Here is a 22,556-nt window from a genome sequence, read left to right as displayed (position 1 = left end):
ACACACACACACACACACACACACACACATATACACACACACACATACATATATATAATACTTGTTTAACAGTCATAAATACATGCACATTGCATATTTTAAAATTGCACATGTTAAGATTATTATTAATAATTAAATTTAATATATTACATATGAATTTTGTTTCTAGCTCTATATATATATATATATATATATATATATATATATAGAGCTACATATGAATTTTGTTTCTAGCTATATATATATATATATATATATATATTAGATGTACAAAAAAGTTCTGAGCTTTAGATTTCATACAACCGAAATAACAATTTAAATTTTATATATCTTTCCACCCTTTTGCGATTTTAAAGCGTTGACATTTGGCCTTCTAAAATGTCATACGGCGTTTGATGCACATAACCTCAAAAATCAATAGTGTTCACGATGGCAATAACAAAAAAGCATATTCGATTTTCCATCCTTCGCGTTTCATCTGAAGAAAAATGCTGCTGAAGCCATTGCAATGATTTGTGCTGCATATGGAGAGAACGCTGTAAGTCATACTACATGTAAAAAATGGTATCAAAAATTTCGCCAAAGAGATTTCAGTCTTGAAGATGAATCGCGTGCTGGACGCCCTCAAAAGATTGAAACGGACGAATTGCAAGCACTGCTGGATATAAACTCTACGCAAACTGAAAAGGAGCTTGCAGAACAACTTACTGCGTTACGCAGCAAACCATTTCCGTACGTTTACATACGATGGGAAAAGTTCAGAAGGAAGGCAGATGGGTTCCGCATGAATTGTTCGAAGACAATAAAGATCGTCGGCGTGACACTGCACTCACTTTGCTTTCAAAATTCCGGAAAAAAGATTTTTTGCACAAAATCATTACAGGCGATGAAAAATGGATTCTTTATGATAACCCTAAACGTAGAAAATCATGAATTGACCCTGGTCAACCTTCGACATCGCCCAATATCCACGCCAAGAAGGTTTTACTCTGTATTTGGTGGGATTAGAAAAGTGTGTTGTATTACAACTTGTTACAATCGGGTGAAACAATCACGGCAGACCGCTACCAACAACAATTTGAGCGATGCATTAGAAGAAAAGAGGCCATTTACTGACTAAGGACGTAAAGTGATCTTGCTTCATGACAATGCTCGACCACATGTTGCGAAAGCGACTCAGGACCATATCTTTGCGTTAGGCTGGGAACTTCTCCCGCACGCGTATAGCCTAGACATCGCCTTCCGATTATTACCTATTCCGGTCGCTGCAGCATCATTTGGCTGATACACATTTCGTGAGATTTGAAGAGATACAAAAATGCATTGATGACTTTATCGCTTCGAAGCCGGTGAGTTTCTATCGTCAAGGAATTCGCAAACTACCCGAAAGATGGCAAAAGGTCGTTGATGCAAACGGGGAATATTTCGCTGATTAATATTTTTTTGTTTGTTTTTGAATAAAGATTGAATTTTACAAAAAAAAGCTCAGAACTTTTTTGTACACCTAATACATTCTTTCTTATTTGATATTGATTCGGCTAAATTCAATGTTGGGTAGTGTTAATCCCGCATCTAGTATTAACCTACTACAGCCGAACATCGCCTATTCCATCCAGGCTACAATCAGCAAATGGAGGCTTTCGCTGATTTCATTCAAAAACTTGTGCTAATATCAGCAAATTTTAAATTATTATTTTTATTCCGACAACATATTATTCTTCATAAGCAATTTAAACTTAGTGAATATCGTTATTAATTGTATTGCGTTGTTTTAATTCAAATCACATATCTACTTTATATTTCGTTTATTTATTGATACTGTTATAAAATCCGGGCGCGATTTAATTATTTAGAGCTAAAGTCATTTTCCGTCTGATAACTTCTGAGTATACTACTAGTGTACACCTGCAGATAAACCTTTACACATAGTTAAATGCATTATTCTGTGTTAAATGATCGTTTTCTCTTTTATTCTTTTTATTTTTTATTTTTACTTTACTTTTAAACCTTCGATTAATAATACGTTAATAATACATTTGATTGTGTTTTAAATCTTTTCTTTTCTTTATTATTTTGTATTACATTTTGTATTACATCGATTAATCTCTTGATTAAATGTTTATTATCAAGTATTGTTATTTATAAAAACCTCGCCTATCCATCCGCACGTACTCTTCAAAGATCGTTTAAGACTTTGTCCCTGATAATATAAATTAAGTTCTTTTAAGTGAAAAATTGATGGATGTACATCTCATGAGAAATCATAGCGCTTCATAGCGAGATATCAATCCATATTTTAAATGCGTCTGTCTCGCGTCTCTTAAATATATACCTGCTATGATTATCTTTATTTCTTTTTATATTTATTTCTTTCGGGATTTGAATATAGAAAAATGTCACTTGTCAAAAAATTAGTTCAAAAAAGATGTTTGCTATTTTTTCATATTTATTTTAATTAATTAATCGCTTTCATATAAATATTACATTTGCTTTAATATTGTCATTTCACATTCATGAGGAGTTTGTTGAATATTGTCAACGAATAAATACTCCTTTAATGAAGCAATAATTATAATTTTTATGTAATAATTTTTAAATTATCAAATATTGAAAGAAATTATGGATTTGTGATTTTATTTTTTCTAATTATGCTGTGAATATAAACTTTATAATAAGTTTCTTAAATTCTACAAGTCCTTTAAAATGTGATTATCATCTCGAATTGGATACACATAAATGATAGAAAAAAGAAAGATAAGATGTCGAAGTATTTTCTGAGCTAATAAAACAAATAAAAAGCCGGTGCCAAATTTATTAAAAGTTTTTAATAATAGATAATTTACTATCTTTATCTGTCAATAGATATAACGAAATATATTTTGAATATAGCAGAAATTTTGTAATATTTCTTTATAAGAAATTACAATTATAGTTAGTATATTTCCATTTTTTCTACAAGATTAAATTTATTTTTTATTTTAATTCTATTCTTAGCGCTACTTCCAGGAACAACAACATGGACATAAATAATTTTCCGTTCCCTTTGATAACTGATTAAAGTGCATTTCCCTTGCCTTTCACGATGGAGTGCTTGATTGAGATGAGGCAAGATTTCCCTTGCTTCTCATAATAGGACTTTGTTGACATGAATTTTTTTTTCGAATACATAACATAATTTTTTGCTGATTATGTGTGAAAATTTGATAGTTTATAACAATATTAAACAACATATGACATTTGAGTATGCGTATTTGGTATGGCTTCTCTTTATCTTTATCAATTTATACACAAATGTTTTTAACAAAAATAACATGTTTCTCTTATTAATATCTTCGTTCATTACATGCCAGGTAGTCACAACAGCAATAAAATATATAATCATGATACAAAATTTATGCGCAAAAATTACAATGCATTAAAATGCCGCAGATAACGTGGTGTGAATTACAATAAAAAAATTACATTGCTCATGTTAATGTGTTATTATGGCATGTGTATTTTTTATGTGTTTTTAGACACGCATAGGTCGTGGCTGTTATATATCGATCCATATGATCGGTTATTCAGTATTCGGCTTGTTAGTGATGCATGACTAGCGAGACACGGACAGTGAACACATGTTCATAAACACGAACATATTTGACAAGAGAGGAATCTATAAAAGATAATAGTTGGATGTTTAATAAAAGAAAATAAAGCAATTATAAAATTACAGAATCTGGCAGAGATAGAGAGTGCTCTATTCTTTTTGTCTGCAAAATGCTGAGATAAGCGGATGGCACTAACAGTACATTTTACCGGTTGAAAATCAGGTATGTTTAATCTCTACATTATAATTATAATCTGACTGAACGAGGAAGAGCGTGAGGTTGTAAACATACTAATGGCAAGGGACCTAGAAGTATAAAAACAAATACAACATAACAAAATCCAGGATTCGAAATATGGGAAAAGATATAAAGAACTATGTACGATATAAAGAACTATGTTAGGGATATTTAAGGAATATAAAGGTATAAAGGTAGAAAGATATAAAGTTATAAAGATTTTTACAGAATTATTGCGAGCTTTAGATGCGGAAACGAAGAATTAATAATAGATACTGACGCGAACAGGATAAGAACGTATGTAGGCTGTGTCATATTGAGGTTGAAACATTAAAACATTTAGTGACAAAATGTATAGTAGAGAAGAGAGAAATTACACAAGAATAAATCAGCTGCTAGGAGAAAAGAGGGAAGGAATCAGTTGGATGAAGAAAATCATAAAAGCAAGGAAAGAGAACAAATCCAAAGAAAATACAGAAAAGTAGAAAAATAGCAGATAGCAGATAGCAAAGTCAGAAAGAGATTTAACCAAAGTAAATAAGCTTAAGAAAATGTTTATGTATCATGTTAATATGTCTTAGATTTATATATTGTTTTATATATAAGATCAATGTAGAACTTTTTTAAAGCCGAAAGGCAAGAAATAAATATATATCTATCTAATGCGACTGAACGAATTTGGAAATGTTAGAAATATTTGGCATTAGATATTTCATAAGCCGGAACCTTTTTCCCCCACTCTGCATGTGTGCATGCATGCGTGCGTTTGTTAATTTTATTTCTTTCCAAATCTTTCGTAATTCATCCTCTCTTTGTTTTTCAGGGTATCATGTTCCAGTACTTCATGTCTTCCCTGTATATTCGAATAATAAGATCATGAAAATATATTTAATTCTGTATCCAGATAAACGAGATATTTTACTAGCAAATCAATGAATTTTCTTAAAGAAATTCGAGTTGATTGACAACATAGTAAAGTTAAAGGCTTTATGGTTTTTTGGATTGAGCAAAAATGATAAAGGTGAGCAATTTATCCAATTACAGTCAATTTCATTCGTAAAAATACGATTATTATTATTCATGTGAATGGATTCGATACGATTATTATTCGTGTGAATGGATTCGATACAAAATTTCATATAAGAAAATGAAATCAAATTGTTGTTGATAAAGAGAAACGATTGTTCTGTTAATAGTTTAATAGCAATGATATTTATGTAATATCGAAAAAATACAATGCTAAAAATGTGAAGGAGATCACGGGATACTTCAGATTTAGTATACCAGAAAATAAATTTCGCAATTTTTATAGATAAATGCAACTTTATGTACTTTTGAAAGTTATTTTAAAACTTAGACAACACATTTAATAATGAAAATTGAAAATATATTCAAATAAAGTGAGTATATAATAATTTTTCAAATATTATGCAGGAAAGCTATGCAAATGCTTATTGAAAATATACGACTTCTGACACTAAACATAAGGCATCGTAACATAATTCCTATTGAATTAGAAATTGAAATTAGACAACACATTTAATAACATGTCTCTGTGAGGTATTAAAGAAATAAATATTGAAATTAATATCAGATATAAAGAATAATATAATGATTTATCTTTTCCTATTGATAACTTGTTATTTATTAGCAATAATTATCTATTAGTTTTAAATATATTGAATTTTTTTGTTTCTGATTCATATAAAAACAAGTTAAGCAAAGTTATTTATCCTGTATAAAGCAATTAACAGTTAGTAAAATTTTACTTAATGTAGTCAGTTAAATATTTTAATGGATGATTGGATTTAATTTCTAGTTAAAGATAAAGAAATTCAGTATATTAAAGAAATATAAGTTTAATAAGTTCTGTATAATAAAGTAACAATGAATCATAATCATAATATATAATGATATCATGAATCATAATATATAATGAATTACTATTTTTTATTACTTCCTTAATTACTTATTTTTACTATTTTTTAAAATAATTATATTAATTATATTACCTCGACAAATCGTTTCTTCAATTACATAGAAAAGTATTGAAATAATGTTTCAATTTTTCTACTCAATCCATATACAGACTTGACTAAATGCACAGCTTTTCTGCCAAATCCATTAGTGATGAAAGTTAGTCTATTGCAAAACAAAAGGGAAGACTGAGAAATTTTTTTGATAAATTCTTCAAATACATAAAAGAGCAGATAAATTATACTTGAAATTGCTTTTCTTATAATTTTTTTTCGTTTTTCAATGTATTTGATCTTTAAATTTTCATTAACAGTTATTTATTTTTTTTGATATTGATATGTTTCTTGAAATAAATGAAGAATTTGTTTTGCATATCAAATTATATTTAGTTGTTGATGACATAATTATCAAATTAATACATTATTTTATGAAATATTGGCTCTATATAACATGATATAATAATATCATACATATAATTATTAATATCACTTAACTTAAATGTGTGACAATCTGCAATCATTTTTCATTTTTTAAAAATTTAATTAACATTTAGCAAATTTAAAAAGTAATAGTAACAATGGTCTCAAAATTAATTTAATAATTTTTTTTTTAATATAAAGCTAAATACATTTATCACAAAAATATGTAATTTACACATATATGTATATACACACATATGTAGATTTTGTATGTGTATATACATACATATCTATACATTACATAATAATATTACAATATAATATTACATAATATTACATAATAAGTAAGCTATAATATTACATAATTAGTACAAGCCGTTTCTTTGAAAATAAAAAATATTTAATTAATTTCAAAATTATACTCAAAAAAATAATTTCTTAAATATAAGAAATAATTCATTTCAAAAGAATTTTCACATTTTTGTCATCATTATGCAATCAAATATAAGTTTAATAGAATAAGTGATATTGAGTTTTATATATATTTCTTGGCGGTAAGAAAGATTTCTCTTGAAAAATTTTATTGTAATATTGTACTACTATTCATATTGTATACATTTATGTTATATTAAATAAAGTACCCTTACAAGAAGGAATCCATAGAAGATATTGCGCTGAATATGATAAATTAGTCAGGGATAATTATTGCTTAATAATTTTATTATTCTTACGTGCGTTCTTTTACGAAATGTAGGCTCACCTTATGACACGATGCAACAATAATTATAATGTTGTTTATATTGATACGAAAATTGATACTAAAATTGTATATTGATATTAAAATTGCATAGAAATATGTATCTTTTGCTGTTATTTTTCAAACATTATAACACGTTATCTGTGATATAAATCAAGATCTATATTTTAGTTAAATACATTTGAATAAAATTTAAATAATTACAGTTTTGAGCGCTTCTTGAATAAAAAGAAACATTTTAGTACATGTGACGTTTGATAAAATAAATCAAAATTTAAGTTTAAGCAGCATTAACACCTGGCAAATTTATTGAGAACTTGTATCAAAACAAACACATATTTTATTTACATGTAACACACATAAATTTTATATATACATATATATTAACGTATTTATTTATTTATTTATTTATAGACGTAATCTTATTTTCCAAATGATTTTATTTTTCTTAATGAAATTTTGTCATGAGTTATAAATCTTGTAAAGTAACCTTTTTTTTTCTCTCTTTCTATCTTTCTATCATCCTATCTCTCTTGTTATCTCTTGTTTCTATTCTTTTATATTTTATTTCTTCTTTCCTTCTATTTTTTCTTTCTATCCTGCAATTTCTTTCTATATTTTTCCTATCTCTTTTCTTTCCATTTATCTTTTCTACTATTCTATCTCTACTCTCTATCCTTTTCTATACATTCATTTTTTGAAAATACAACACGTTGTGTTGTAACAAACATTTTTTTGACGAAAGAGACCATCATCTTCTCGCGGTTCCCGTTGAGCAACAATATGTACGTAATCTATTAATGAAACTGCAATAAAATTGCTACTACAATAATAGTACTTTCCTTTATTACATTTATATTTTTACTTTTTTTAATGTTATTTATATTTGCGATTGATGAAATAAAAAGTGTACTCATTGAATAGTTACAAAACAAATAACACTGAAGTTAACTTTTAATCGTTTTCTGTATTAAAAATAAGTCATTTTCTTATATTGAAAATGAAGATTTTTTTTTTAAGAAAAATGCGTACATATTGGCTAAAAGTGAATTTTTTCCTTATTTATTTATGCTCCTGCTTTTTATCATTTTCTAATACATTTATATTTACTTTAAATATTTATTCATTGGAAAATATATAACTATATTTGTCCTAATAAATAATTACATTTATTTTATTAAATTTGTAATTACATTAATTTTTTAATAAATAAAGAATATATATATATATATATATATATATATATATCCTTTATTTATTAAAAAAATTAATGTAATTGTGTGTGTGTGTGTGTGTGTGTGTGTGTGTGTGTGTGTGTGTGTGTGTGTGTGTGTGTGTGTGTGTGTGTGTGTGAGCGGAGGGACAAGCGTAGTCGAAAAATCGCGTACGCTTTAGCTATCGCTTAAGAAAGAAGAAAGACAGGAAACAAACAGAAAGAGACAAGCAGAGAAAGAATCAGCAGTACAGCTGCCCTCTTCCATTGCCCGACGTTAATCGAAGTGGCGCGAATCGGCACGAGCACACGTACACGGATTGTTCGCTTGTGTGGCATGCTGTAAATTTCCCAAATCTAACAGCTCTGAGAAGAATCCCTATATCATAAGATATTCTCCACCATGTTTTACATACAGTAGTTTTACATTTATATTTATTTGATAGCGTACTATAAATCTCTTATTCTTAGGACGACGAATATACTTTATGTACTATCATAGGATACCAGATTGAAATTTTTGCATTCGCTAATCTCGTCAAGAAGGCGTCGAGATTCGAGATCGAGATCGAGATCATATATTCGAGATTCTCGAAAATGCGAGATCGATATGCATATTTCGAGATTTTTTTAAGATCGAAATCGAAATTGTAGAAATCTCATCTCATCTCGTTTCGTGCGCATCTCTAATCAAAAAATGCTGAAATAGTAGAACAACGAAGGAGAATTTTCCATATTAGGAATGTCCTTTTTGAATTGTCTAATGAGCAATTTATTACATTATTTCGTTTAAGTAAAGCTGCAGCAAGATATGTTATCAATCTTATTAATGATACCACATCTAACTCCTCAAACAAGGATATCTGCAATCGATTCCACCACTAAGGTAATTATTCTAAAATAAAAAATGGCATACATAATATACGATATACATAAATGATATACATAAACAGCCATTTTTTTATACATTCAGACAGCATTGCGATTTGTTGCAAGTAGCTCTTATCAGATGGATATTGGAAAAAAATTTATATGGTTGTCAGTCAACCAATAGTTTCCCGTTGCATTCATGAAATAATAAATGTAATAACAAGACAAAAAATTATGAGTCAATGGATCAAATTTCTTTCTACTTTTACAGAAATGAATGAATTGCAAATACAATAACTACCCCGATAGTCAAAACCTGAAAGGACAGATTATGCACAAAGTCTGTTATAAATTTCTGATGTTAGAAAGCTAATAGATTGCTAACAGATTCTGTAATATCTGACAATGTTAGCAAACTGCTGACAGAATCTGTTGACATTCTGTATCAGCAGATTGGCTGAATGGTAGAAATCAAGTAGACCCTGCTGCAGTCTACCATCAGATTGATTGGCAGCAGAAAGCGAGCAGGACCTGCGCGACACAATTTGATGGCAGGATCTGCTTAATTTCTGCTGCCAGTCTGCTGGCACAAAATGTCAACAGATTCTGTCAGGTTTCTGACAGCAGTTTGCTAACATTGTTAAATATTACAGAATCTGTTAGCAATCTGTTGGCTTTCTAACATCAGAAATTTATAACAGACTTTGCACATAATCTGTCCTTTCAGATTTGACTATCGGGGTAGTTATTGTGTTTGCAGTTCATTTATTTTTGCAAAAGTTAAAGGAAATTTGATCCATTGGCTTATAATTTCTTGTCTTGTTATTACATTTATTATGAATGCAATGGGAAATTGACAATCATATAAATATTTGCTACATAGAATCAAGTCAACAGGTTCTGTCAATAGAATGTAAGCAGAATGAGATCTCAGATGAAGTCAGTCTGCTAACATTTTCTGATTAAATCTATTGCCAGTTTGCTAACATTTGGTTAACATTTTGCTAGATATTTTCTATAATATGAGAATAAAATGAAACGTCAATACAATTATTTTGTAAATTTTTGTATATACTATTTTTGTAAATAGTAAATTAATGTTTTTATATATAATATTTTATAATTTTTGTAAATAAATAATATATTTAATAATAATATTAATAATATTTAAATAATAATAATATTAATAATAATAATTAATAATAATATTTTTTTTTATTTTAGATTCTACAGAAAATTTGAATTTCTTGGCACAATCGATTGTATCCATATTGCTATTTTTTCTCCGACAGGAAATAATAATCCTGTACAGGGTGTTGCATCAACATATTAAGCAGTATGTCTGATTGCATGACAAATTTTGCAGGAGCAGGCGCGGTTCAATAGGTAATGATATATATGTAAACAGGAAAGGATATCACTCAATTAATACTTAATTAGTAATAATAATTTTAATATTATTTATTATGTTTAATATATATTCAATAAACTATTTCAATTTTTTAAATTTTGTAAATGTATTGCAGTTATATATTGCATTTTATTACAGATTTGTGATTGCGTCTAAAAATTATGAATACAAACGCACATTACCCTGGTAGTACTCATGATACTTATATTTGAAATAATTCCAATGTAAAGAATACGATGATCCATCTGTAGCAATACCCGAACAATTTCCATTTAATAGATAAATATTTCACTTAGTATATATAATTTAGTATGTAGTAAATAAAGACAAAGTATATCCAGGTAATATAGAAAGTTTAAAAAGAATTCATTTTTTTATCACCAATGAATTCATTTTCTTCTGATGCAAAAAGAATTTCTTTAGATACAAAGAATACTTTTTGCATCTGAAAATAGGTTTGTTCTTGTTGCATGTACTTTTCGCACTTGAATTCTAGTGATTCATAGTACTAGTTTACTAGTACTAGTTTACTAGTACTATGAATCACTAGAATTCAAGTGCGATAAGTCTATATTATCTGGATATACTAGTAATATGAAAAGTACTAATTTATTTAGTTATTTGTACGAAATAGCTCAAACATTAAAGTGCATAAACTATTAAAATAACGCATGGAAATATTAGAGAAAATATTGCTGAAATATTAGAACTGAAATATTAGAAACAATGGATATATACGATGACGAAATAATTTTATCAGCTCCAGTACCTCCGTTCATATTATTATACGATGACGGTATGTAAAAATTAATAATATATACATCAATGCTCTACTTGTTAAATAATAAAGTATTTACTATTTACTAATAATAAATATACTAAATATATATTAATATATTAATATATTTATTAAATTGATGATTATAATTATAATTTCTGTTTTCTTGTTTATAATTTTTAGATGATGAAATACTACAATTCTTGCGATTAGTATTATATAACGTGTTCATCATATTAAAGTTAACATAGCGTAGAAACTATAGTCTGAAATTATATTGAAAAAGATTTTGTAATGCATTTTCGTTTATCTCATGCAGTTGTTTATAATCTCATTGGTCGTTTTACAATATCGCCAATTTTTATGTCTTTACAAAAGTATTTTAAAGTATTTTATTATTTATAGTAAATATAAAATGTATTATTAATTATTTTTATAATAAATAAAATACAGATTGTAATTTAAATTAAGTTCTTAAATTGTTTACATAGTAATTGGTTACATGGTAATTTCATTTATTTAAATCCATTCAATATATATTGCAGAATACGCAGGATATGCATCAATTTCATCAGAAAACATACACATTTTAACTTACTTGTGGTATCTTGGTCACGAAAGCGCAAGATATCGTGACGTAGTGGATCGATTTGATATTACAATTAGTACACTGTATGAACTTTTAACAAGGGTAACAAATTTTTTAATGCAGCTTGCTCCACATATTATAAGATTTCCTACATTACAAGAAAAAGAAGAAACAATGGCATATTTTCTTAGAGAAAAACAGTTTCCTGGAATTATTGGTATAATTTACTTTTGTGTTTTATATAACTTTTTTGTGCAAACGTCATGTATAAATTACATATGTATGCCAAACTTAAAATTAAATTTGTGTATAGGCTGTGGATGACACGCACATCCGAATTGATAAACCAACACAAGATCAAAATACATTAATAAGAAACAATATTTTTCAATTCATATGCAAGATGTAGTGGAATTTCACAAAATGAAATTTTTAGATGCGTTCATTGGATATCCCGGATTTGTATACGATGCAAGGATTTTTCAGGAATCTCATTTATACGAATATCTTCAGGATATTTGTTTAAGTTAATAATATTTAGAATACTATATATAATTATTTTAGTACTTAATAATATTTATTAAATATCTAAGTATTTTAAGTTAAATTTATATTTATTTGTATTTATATCTAAGTATTTTTATTTATTTTTATTTATTTTATATGAAATTACATTAAAAAATTATATAAAAATACTTATGTAAATAAAATATTTTAAAATATTTTAAGAGGCTCTTATATAGTTGGAGATAGTGCTTATCCTTGTTCGGAATACTTAATGGTCTCATATAGAGATAACGGACATCTACACGAGCGCAGAGATATTTTAATAATCGATTGAGTTCAGCCGTGTAGTTGAAAATGCTTTCAGCATTTTAAAACAACGGTTTAGACAATTATATCATTTTAAACTTCGAAATATTGTACGTATAGTGCAAATAATACATGCTTGTTGTGTTTTATATAATTTAGCAAGCGCAGGCGAAATAGAATTATTAAAACCTCCGTATGAAGATGATTATCCTGATTCAGAAGCCAAGATTATTAGAAATAATAATGATGAAATTATCCCTGGGAATGAATGTGGCCGCATTTTACGAGATGAGTTATGTCGCCAATTAATTGCTCGAGATATATAAATATATATTTTATATGTCAAATAGAGAAATTATAATGAAAATACTTTTATTTTATTACTATATTTTTTATCATTATTTTATTTTATTATTATAATTTTATATTTCGTATTATATATTTATTTGTATTAACATATAATATCTTTGAAATAAAACTATTTTACTATTTTTCATAAATTTATTTATTTTATATTATATATAAAAAATATATTTTATACATTCATCACAAAAGTGTTGAAAGTCATAACATAACTGACTGAGTGTAATATTACAAACATTTTTCTTATGAAGGATAAATTTGTCTTCAAAAAAGCTTTTTAATTGGAAGTATTGCTTTATTTTTATTTAAACTTAATAGGAACTTAATAGGAACTTAATAGGAACGATAGCACTTGCCATATATATTAGTTCTAATAATACAAACTACTTTTGATAATACAAATACTTTTTTTAGTAACAAACATAAACTTTCTAAACAAAAAAATATTAAAATATTTGTACTATTAAGAATAAAAAACTTAATATTTAAAAACTTCAAACTTCAAAATATTATAAGTATTTTTCAGAGATTAAAGTTAATTATTAAAAATCAACATAACTAAACATATTCCTTTAACCATTTCCTTTACTTTATATATTAACTCAGACTTTATACTTAGACTGAAATTAAATAAAATACGACAAGCAACAAGATATTTAATAAAATATAGAAATAAAACAAAAAAATATTAAAAATATAGAAATACAGAAATAAGCGATCTCCATATTTTTTGCGTTAATGGATAAACATAAATTAAACATCTATACTGTATGAAAATGTAGCAATTTATTCGATATTTTTTGCAATTTCTCTAAGAACTTTAATGTTTTCATCTCTTTTAGCATTCGATATGGCCTATTGTTTCTTTACGGAGTGGACAAAATCTTCTTGAATTTTCTTAATATTTTTAAATTCTTCTAGAATCTGCATTCATATGCTTTCATTATGTTGTCTTTCATTATTTCTTTCAGAAATATATGTATCTAAAACAGCTTGACATTTATTTATGAACTCGTTGTATTTTGTCGTATTCTATTTTTATTAATTTGTAGTTTATTTGTTTTTACAGTTTGTATATTTTCAAAGGCGCAAGAATATTTGGTGGACCAGGATTGTTTTCAAGGTCTTCATTGTCAATTACATTGTTATTCATTCTATGTAAAAAATGACAATCATAAATATGACATCATAAATAAATTTAACTATATATATATATATATATATATATATATATATATATATACAGTTTGTATATTTTATATTGTACTTATGTAGCATTATTTTCTTTATTGAAATCCACTTGTCCTCTAAATACTAAACCGTTTCTTTCTGATACAGCAAGTGATTGAATGTTATGTTTTTCTCCTAATAAATCTGTTAACTCACTGTAATTAAAGAAAATATTAATATCATTCATAGTATTACATAAATTTATTCTTTTATAATATATAACATTATTTACTTTTATAAGTACTTACGCTTCATATTTACAAGTCTTTCTTGCTCTGTCAATCATTTTATTATTACTAATCATATTTTTGTATGAACGTTCCAACGACTTGATTTTATTTTCCACTTGTAACGGGATTACAGGATAATTACTATAACCCATTTCTTGTACAATTTGTTTTCATAAAATTTTATAAGTTTTTATTTTCCTTGTATTTCAAGATTTTTCTTCTTAGATTTATAAGTGTCTAAACAACAGTTTTGTTGATGCATCGTTCCAAAAACACGATGAAGTTGTATTTATAGCAGTTTTATTTTGATTATTCTGATCATTCTCATTATTTTGATCATTTTGATAATTTTGATCATTACGATCATTTTCATCATTTTGATCATTTTGAATATTTTTATCATTTTAATTTTGTGTATTATTACATATTTCTCTTCTTGTTTTAGAAAGATCTACATAAATTTGAGTTCCATCAAAAATAAAGATTAAAGTATCCGAAGAAAAATTTATATCTCTCTTCGGAAATTTTAACTGTTTTCTATCTAAGTAAAAAAAAAATGTTGAAAGATATATTTATTCACTTATGTTACTTATGTCACTTATGATATATTTACTACTCAAAAATGTTAGCGCGCTTTTTTGTCATTTTATCCTTGTTTTACGTCTATTGAACGATAAAGATAGACCAATGAAAAAGTGCGCTAACATTTCTATAAGCGTGCTCTGAGAGAATATAGGCCATAATTTAAGGATATCAATTTATATGCCAAGATGTTTTATCTAATTAGGCCACTCAAAATAATTTGTTAATTTTTAAAGATATAAAAACAGAAGAGAACTGAGTTAAATTTGACATTCTGTACATTATTATATAGCACAGTTATATAAATAATTCGTTAAAAATATTTATAATACCTTCAATTACGCATCCATTTGAATCCAGTTTTATTTTTCCAAAAATGTCCAGCTGTAAAAAGCCACGTAATTGCATAATATCTGCTGCCATTTTAATATTATTTTTTTATAAATATATAATAATTCTGAAAACAAATATTATAAAAAGTTACGTATTAAAGAATATGTATACACTTGTTTGTTAAACAACTAGTTTGGATTTCACGATGGAGTAAAAAATTCACACGAAAAAAACACTCACTGAATTGCACGCAAGTCAATAATTTATTATACACTTAATACAGTTCACAAGAAAAAAACGTAATATACACGGATCGAATTAATTACATTATTTAAATTTGCAAACACGAAGCGATCGCGACGAATGATTTTGCGCAAGCACCGATAATTCTTTACGAGGCAAGCAATCTCGTAAAACACTGCGATTTAATACCTTTGAAAGCAAGCAACTACAAATTTTGATTAACGCCGATATTGATTCTGCTTTATTGCTAAGCTTAGACAGACGCTGCGGATTGTCTCGGCCCTCTTTTTATACCGCAAAAGTTCTAGATTGTTCCTTTCTCAACGACTCTGGAACTTACGTCAAGAAAAAAAATAATCTAGAATTATAATTTTCGTTAAATTAAATAATTGTTTATAAGTCAAAAAAACAATAGCTGCTGTCAAGCGCTAATTGGCTTCCTGACTTCGATCTGCCGCCGCGATTCGATTCTGGCAGTGCCAGAGCACGTGTACTCGCGTGTAAATTGGCGCACGTAAATTTTGCTCTTTTCAGTCTTTGCACTTTTTACTTCTTCTCAAGACTAAGTACAAAAAGTGTTGTCAGAAATGTAACTGCACTGGTAAAACGAACAGTGGTTATTACATCATGTCCGGTAATAAAAACAAGTTAGTGTACACTTAGTGTAAAAGTAAAAAAAGTGCATGCAACATGAACAAACCTAATGAATTCAGATTTGATGACATAAAAATTAATTCTTTTTCAGTTTTTCTTTGTGCTATCTGAGTAAGCATATCTGAAATTAAATTCAACAAATAGAAGATATTATACTGAAGAGAAAAATTTTTAATGCACATTTAATAAATATATATAAGAAAAATTATAAAACAATAAAGAACTTATTTATTTAGTGTAATATGCTATAATATGCTGTACAATTAGTTAAAGAGTTTACACATTTATATAAATTTTGTCATGCATAACCTAGTCAATATAAACATTGATCTCTTGAGAATTACTAAAAAATAATTTTTTCTGTGGGATAATATATGGGATATACTACAAAACTCATCTAAGAAAAGTTTTATGATCTATCATCAGTTGAATATATCTGTCTACAAACGTTGTTATATTTTTTTACACACATACTGCAAGACTATATTGCCATATTGCAAGACTATATTGCCAATGTACAAATAAAAATATTAAATTCTGTATTAAAATGTTTTTGTTTTAGATGATTCAGAACATTTCTTAAGGCCATGGATTATGACTCCTGTAATAGGTGCAGAAAATAATCCAGAAGCAGCATATAATACGAAGCAAATAAGATGCCATTTGTTAATAGAGCAATGCAATGGAGTATTAAAAATGTTTTAGATGCCTATTAAAGCACTATTATATACAGGGTGTCCGTAGTGTTCCATAGATGTCCGAGCAAATATCTCGCAATGGTTAAAGTTACATGTGAAAGTGTAATAAGAGAAATTTGCACGGCTCTGAGTCAGCTGCATTTTGTAGCTACAAAATGCAAGTAAACAATTTTTTTTACTCGTGACCTTTTCGAGTTATGTAGGTCAACATAGTTTTTTTAAATGGATACCTATAATTTTTCTTGCATATTTATATAGGAGAGGTCATTTGTAATCAAAATCATATATAGTAAAAAATTGCTACTATGCATCGTTTACGAGATAATCGGCATCTTAAGTATTAAAGTAGTAAATTGAATTGTAAGTATTTTTGAATGTGGTTTAGAATGTCAAAGAGATTAAGAAACAAACATTGTTTTTTTGAAACATTTATTAACACATAAATTGCTCGAAAATTTGACCATCATATTCGATGCAGCATTCAACGCATTTTATAACGTTTTCTATTGTTAACTTCTATTGTTAACATTTCTGCTGTAATGCTTTCAACAGCTCTAGTGATTTTATATCGTAAATCTTCTTCATTTTCAGGAATAGTTGCATAGACAGTGTCCTTAATATATCCCCAAAGAAAAAAATCGCAAAGTGTCAAGTCCAGAGATCTCGGTGGCCATCGCATAGGGCTTATCCAACAATTAGGGAATTTATCATTTAAAAAGTTGACTACAGCACGTATTGTATGCTGGAACAACATCTTGTTGAAAAATAATGTCTCGAAAGATTGATAATGGAAGATCGCGTAAATATTCTAAGAAAGTAGTTTGCAAAAATTCCAAATATCTGTTTCCATTAAGATGACCATGGAAACAAAAGGTCCAATAATTTTCGTTCCGATGATTCCGCACCATACGTTCACCGAAAATCTGCATTGAAAATTTCTATCTCTTGTCGCATGTGGATTGTCGATGTGTGTTCACATCGGTCCAAATATGCAAGTTATGTCGGTTTTCCATACCACAATTTGAAAAACAAGATTCGTAAGATCATAATGTTTTTTAAGAAAATCAATGTCAGTGCGATAGTTAATTCGAAGTCAGTGGCAGAACATTAATCGATCTGCATCTCCTTTGTGTAAGAATTGCACTACATTATCATGAAACGATTTGTATTTGTATTTCTTTAATATAGCGTGCACGTACTTTTTTGATATTTCTAAATTGCGTGCTACTGCTCTTATGGATGTACGTCTGTTTTCAATAAAACTTAATAGCACATTTGTTTCTTTTTTTTCATCTGTTCTGTTATACGCTGTTGTCTTATTAGCGATCCTTTTTGACGTAATTGATTTTCAACTCGTCGAAATGTAAGATCATTTAGTATCCTTTGTTCTGGATATTTTTGTTCATAAAGTGATCGTGTTTTATTTTCATTACGCATACTTAAATGCCACATCTCGAGCATATCACACTTTTCAGTAATTGTAAACATCATTATTTTCGTCTACAATATGTATAATACGTATTCATTGAAAATACATAGACAACTGACTAATAGATTCATATTGTACTATAATTTATACTCCATGCTATACAAATACTTTATTTACAAAGCAGTCATGTATTTTGACGAGTTGAAGGTCATGTTCGACGTAACTGACTTCAAAATATTATGTAGTCTGATATTAAGTCTGATGAATCTTGTCTTTCAAATTGTGATGTGGAAAACCAATTACTTTAATACTTAAGATGCCGATTATCTCGTAAACGATGCATAGTAGCAATTTTTTACTATATACTATGATTTTGATTGTAAATAACCTCTACTATATAAATATGCAAGAAAAATTACAGGTATCCATTTGAGAGGTAACACCACCTTGATGAGCCTAAATTTTGAGGATCTTTCATGTGAAAATTAATAGAGTTAACAATAATTCACTTTTTGCCGTTTATTATATACATTTTAAAGTCTATACAAATCTTTTTTTATTTTTTTTAATAATGCCCAGAAATCTATAAATATACCGTCAAAGTTGAAAGGTCGCGCTATACTAGCGGACAGGCAACTGCAAATTTTGAGCTAAAAGAAAAACAAAAAAATTTTTGAAATTTTTTGTTTTTCTACATTAAATTTGTCAAGGAAGTACGTAAGGAATTTTCGAAATTTTGATTTTTGTGAAAAATCTGACTTTTTTGTTTATAAAAAGAAAAGTTTTTAATTAATCGAAAAATCGCTACGTACTTCCCTGAGATATATATTTTTGAAGATGTATACTAAATTTCAAATAAATCGGTTAATATTTGTGTGAGTTATGTGTCCGCTAGTTCGAAAAAAAGTCGTTTTGAGAAAAACGTGTTTAAAGTTTTAAGTAATCTTTTTTCGTTTATAAAAACAGTAAATTTAAATTTAGCTCTAATCTGCTATTCCTGCCTCATACAGTTGTCCTTTAAGAAGAGAACTGTGTTTATTCTCTTGTTACGTCCGGTGGACTTCACGATTCTTTTCTTTCTTTCTCAGAGCGAATGGACGAGCTCCGATACAGCGTAAAAAACTATTCTAAATAATAACACTAAGATAATTTTTACGAGCTCAAGCTCCATGGACGCCAGTTTACCGATCATATGAACTTCAGATTGTTGAGGGCCCGCTTTTCGAACTAACAAATAAATTTTAAAACTCGATCGAATTGTAACCAAGCTAAAATAACACTTGAAAGCCATATGCTAGACGTAAAGAAACCCCTAATGCGACGATGAAAAATCATAAAACTGCCAAAATAGATATTTGTTTTCTCCCATGACAGACTAATTAATTAAATTAAATACAAAGCAGAGTAATGAAAAACGCTTTGACATGATGCAAATGTCTGAAGTGCCGCACGCCCTTGTGCCAATTCCGACCGCACGAATTCCGCGTACGCCCATTCGTTAACTCAATAGCTCACAGTTCAAATTCTATTCTCATTGGATCGCTTTTTGGCAAAGAGCTTTTCGTTTTAGAATTTCGCGGAGAATACGTTGACAACTTGGCGGTACGCCAGTTCTGAGACACCCTGTGTGTGTGTGTGTGTGTGTGTGTGTGTGTGTGTGTGTGTGTTCCGAAATTCGCGAATCAAAATTTTATAGCAAGAAAATTCTCGAAAAAATAAGTTATTAATGTATTTGCCATTTTTCGTTCCTAACAATTTTTGAAATATAAATACTTAAAACCAGCCAATTATAGATTGCAATTAAACGGAAACTTGTCCGTGAGTCGCGCGTCGACAGTGGGTTTGTTTTTTATTCCCGCATTAGGGCTAAAACTGAATTGAACTGAACTAATACAAGTCAGAAACTGACGAGTGTAAGCGTGCAGTTAGGGAATAGAAAATGATTTAGTGCAAGAAAGAAATGGCGTTCGATATTATCTGTATGGAAATATTAGATTCGTCTTCTAATAAAGACGAATTATTTATTACAAATTATTAATTACTTATTAATTGCTTATTAATTACTTATTCAATAAATTATGATTTTTATGAAATGTAATTATGAAATGTAAATATTAAAGTTTTTTAAGAAAGAAAGTCTTCTCAAGAGAAATTCTTATTTTCACATAATTTCACTGTTTAAATATTACTTAGTTATGACTATATAAATACTAAATTTAGATGGGCAATCTTAATACCTTCGGAGATACATGTAATGTATCTATTTTCATTTACGAGAATGTTTCCTGCGCTGTTTTTTTTTTTTATATATAATTGCTATTTCTTCATTGTTTGCCATTTTAACTTTTTCTTTCTTTTTTTTCTTCATGGAATGTTCGAAAAAATGTGACCGTGAGAGTCATGATAATATAATCGCCATAACATAAATCAAATTTTAATATAATATAAAATTTTTGTAATAAGAAAAAATAACTTCAAAAAATTTTCAAGCGTTTGTAAGACATTAAACAGTAAGTATAAATTTAAAAACAGATATGTAATATTTATATATAATATTATTATTTATTATGCATTATCATCCGACTTTGTAATCTACAAATTTTCTACAAATTTAATATTTAATAAATACTGTTTTTTAAACATTATGTGATATTATTATTTATATGCATTAATTTATGACTTTTCAAATTTTAAAATATAGTAATTCGATTTGTTGTTGTATTACACAAATAAGTCATAATGACAAACAATAATTTTCATGTAATAATTTAATTAGGTTTAAACAAAATGATAATACATAAAGTTTTGCAAACAGAATACATGCATCATTATAATTATACAAAAATACAAGAATTGATGCCGCAAGTTACGTGAAATACAATGTTTGTTCAAACTAAATGTTATTACATGAAAATTATTGTTTATCATTATGACTTTGTATAAGATTAATATTAATATTTGTATAAGATTAATATTAATTAAGTTCACAAAAAATAATTTATTTCACCAAGAAATTAAAGGCACGCTCGTCTCTCCAGCATACCTTTTTTTGACAAGAGCGACAATTACTATCAAATATAATGAGACATTCATGCCTCGACTTTTCTCTGAGAATGCTCTCTCTTACAACTCCAAAGACGGAACGGACTATCATTTTGCAGCCGCACGCCTCGTCTTCCCGCAGATTAGGCTGATTGCTCTTCGCGTCCTCGGATCGCAGAAATTCGCAATAATTGATAAATAGGTAAATATCGGAACCATTATGTGTCTCCACATGTTCGATTCTTACAGTTCGGCCAGCCTGATATTATTGTTCGTCCTCGAACAGTACATTCGGTTACAATGCTACTTATTTTTAAGAACCTTCTAATAGACAAATATTTATCAAAAGCACAAACGCAAGGATCTTCCCTTTGAAAAAATATTCAAAAAACTTAATACTAATTATTATTATATTATATTATAATAGACTTAATACTAGACTTATTAATATATCTAATTATCCAATATATTTAATATTATTGCTTACTTAACATAAATCTCTTTCTTACTTAATCATCGATTGATGAAAATCGGAATCATTACTGATTTCTTGTTGGTTTCCTTCTTTATTAAGCTTATTTATAGCTGGTTTCTGGACTCGAATCTATGATTTTATTTTGTCCGCTGATAAAATAGTACTGAATAGCTTTTAAGAAACGTTCTAATTTGGTATATCAGTTACTATTACAAATCAACTTTTTTATAATACAGTCTTGATCTGATACGGTCCTTTAAACTTTGGAACTAATTTTGTATTTGTACTCGGTTTATGCTGCAATTTCCTAACTAACTTATACTAGATCTCCTACTTTATATTTTGTAATCTTATATTTTGTAATCTTTTTATGTCGTTTATCATATTGAGTCTTATTGTATTCCTGAAGCTTACGGTTAACTATTTGCGCCGAATCTCGCGCATCCTCCCTAATCTCGACGTAATCCTGATTAAAATCATGTAATTTATTAAGTAATTTACGCAGATATTCATCTTCTTTATGTTTTTGTTCAAAACCAAATCTCGCGCATTTTCTCTAATTTCGATGTAATCTTGATTAAAATCATGTAATTTATTAAGTAATTTACGCAGATATTCATCTT

The 22,556-nt window shown here is 27.7% G+C and overlaps 2 protein-coding genes across 5 annotated transcripts in view; one reads left to right on the top strand and one right to left on the bottom strand.

The window, feature by feature from the left end:
- LOC105429683 (uncharacterized) overlaps positions 1-13,146 on the top strand; it is a 225,220-nt gene extending 212,074 nt beyond the window's left edge. The window contains exons 2-7 of one of the 2 annotated variants that reach the window (XM_089071876.1): positions 3,516-3,812; positions 4,651-4,848; positions 10,288-10,449; positions 10,613-11,270; positions 11,798-11,943; positions 12,278-13,146. In XM_089071876.1, coding sequence (XP_088928002.1) covers positions 11,201-11,270; positions 11,798-11,943; positions 12,278-12,367 — 306 coding nt within the window. In that variant the 5' untranslated portion in view covers positions 3,516-3,812; positions 4,651-4,848; positions 10,288-10,449; positions 10,613-11,200 and the 3' untranslated portion in view covers positions 12,368-13,146. Of the gene's footprint in view, positions 1-3,515; positions 3,813-4,650; positions 4,849-10,287; positions 10,450-10,612; positions 11,271-11,797; positions 12,059-12,154 lie in introns of both variants that reach the window. The other variant, XM_089071874.1, reaches the window with a different exon arrangement.
- Positions 13,147-13,350: 204 nt separating this feature from the next.
- The window catches only part of LOC148937616 (uncharacterized), a 36,407-nt gene continuing 27,201 nt past the window's right edge, over positions 13,351-22,556 (bottom strand). Inside the window, exons 2-4 of one of the 3 annotated variants that reach the window (XM_089071870.1) lie at positions 15,392-15,516; positions 14,496-14,928; positions 13,351-14,402 (exon numbers count right to left, since the gene is read on the bottom strand). In XM_089071870.1, coding sequence (XP_088927996.1) covers positions 14,285-14,402; positions 14,496-14,629 — 252 coding nt within the window. In that variant the 5' untranslated portion in view covers positions 14,630-14,928; positions 15,392-15,516 and the 3' untranslated portion in view covers positions 13,351-14,284. Of the gene's footprint in view, positions 14,403-14,495; positions 15,517-22,556 lie in introns of those variants that run through there. The other 2 variants (XM_089071868.1, XM_089071869.1) reach the window with 2 other exon arrangements.

The sequence above is a fragment of the Pogonomyrmex barbatus genome, unplaced genomic scaffold (assembly GCF_055798465.1).
Source record: "Pogonomyrmex barbatus isolate J1 unplaced genomic scaffold, ASM5579846v1 scaffold12, whole genome shotgun sequence".
NCBI classification, from domain to species: Eukaryota; Metazoa; Arthropoda; class Insecta; order Hymenoptera; family Formicidae; genus Pogonomyrmex; species Pogonomyrmex barbatus.
This window is presented reverse-complemented; position numbering and strand designations above follow the sequence as displayed.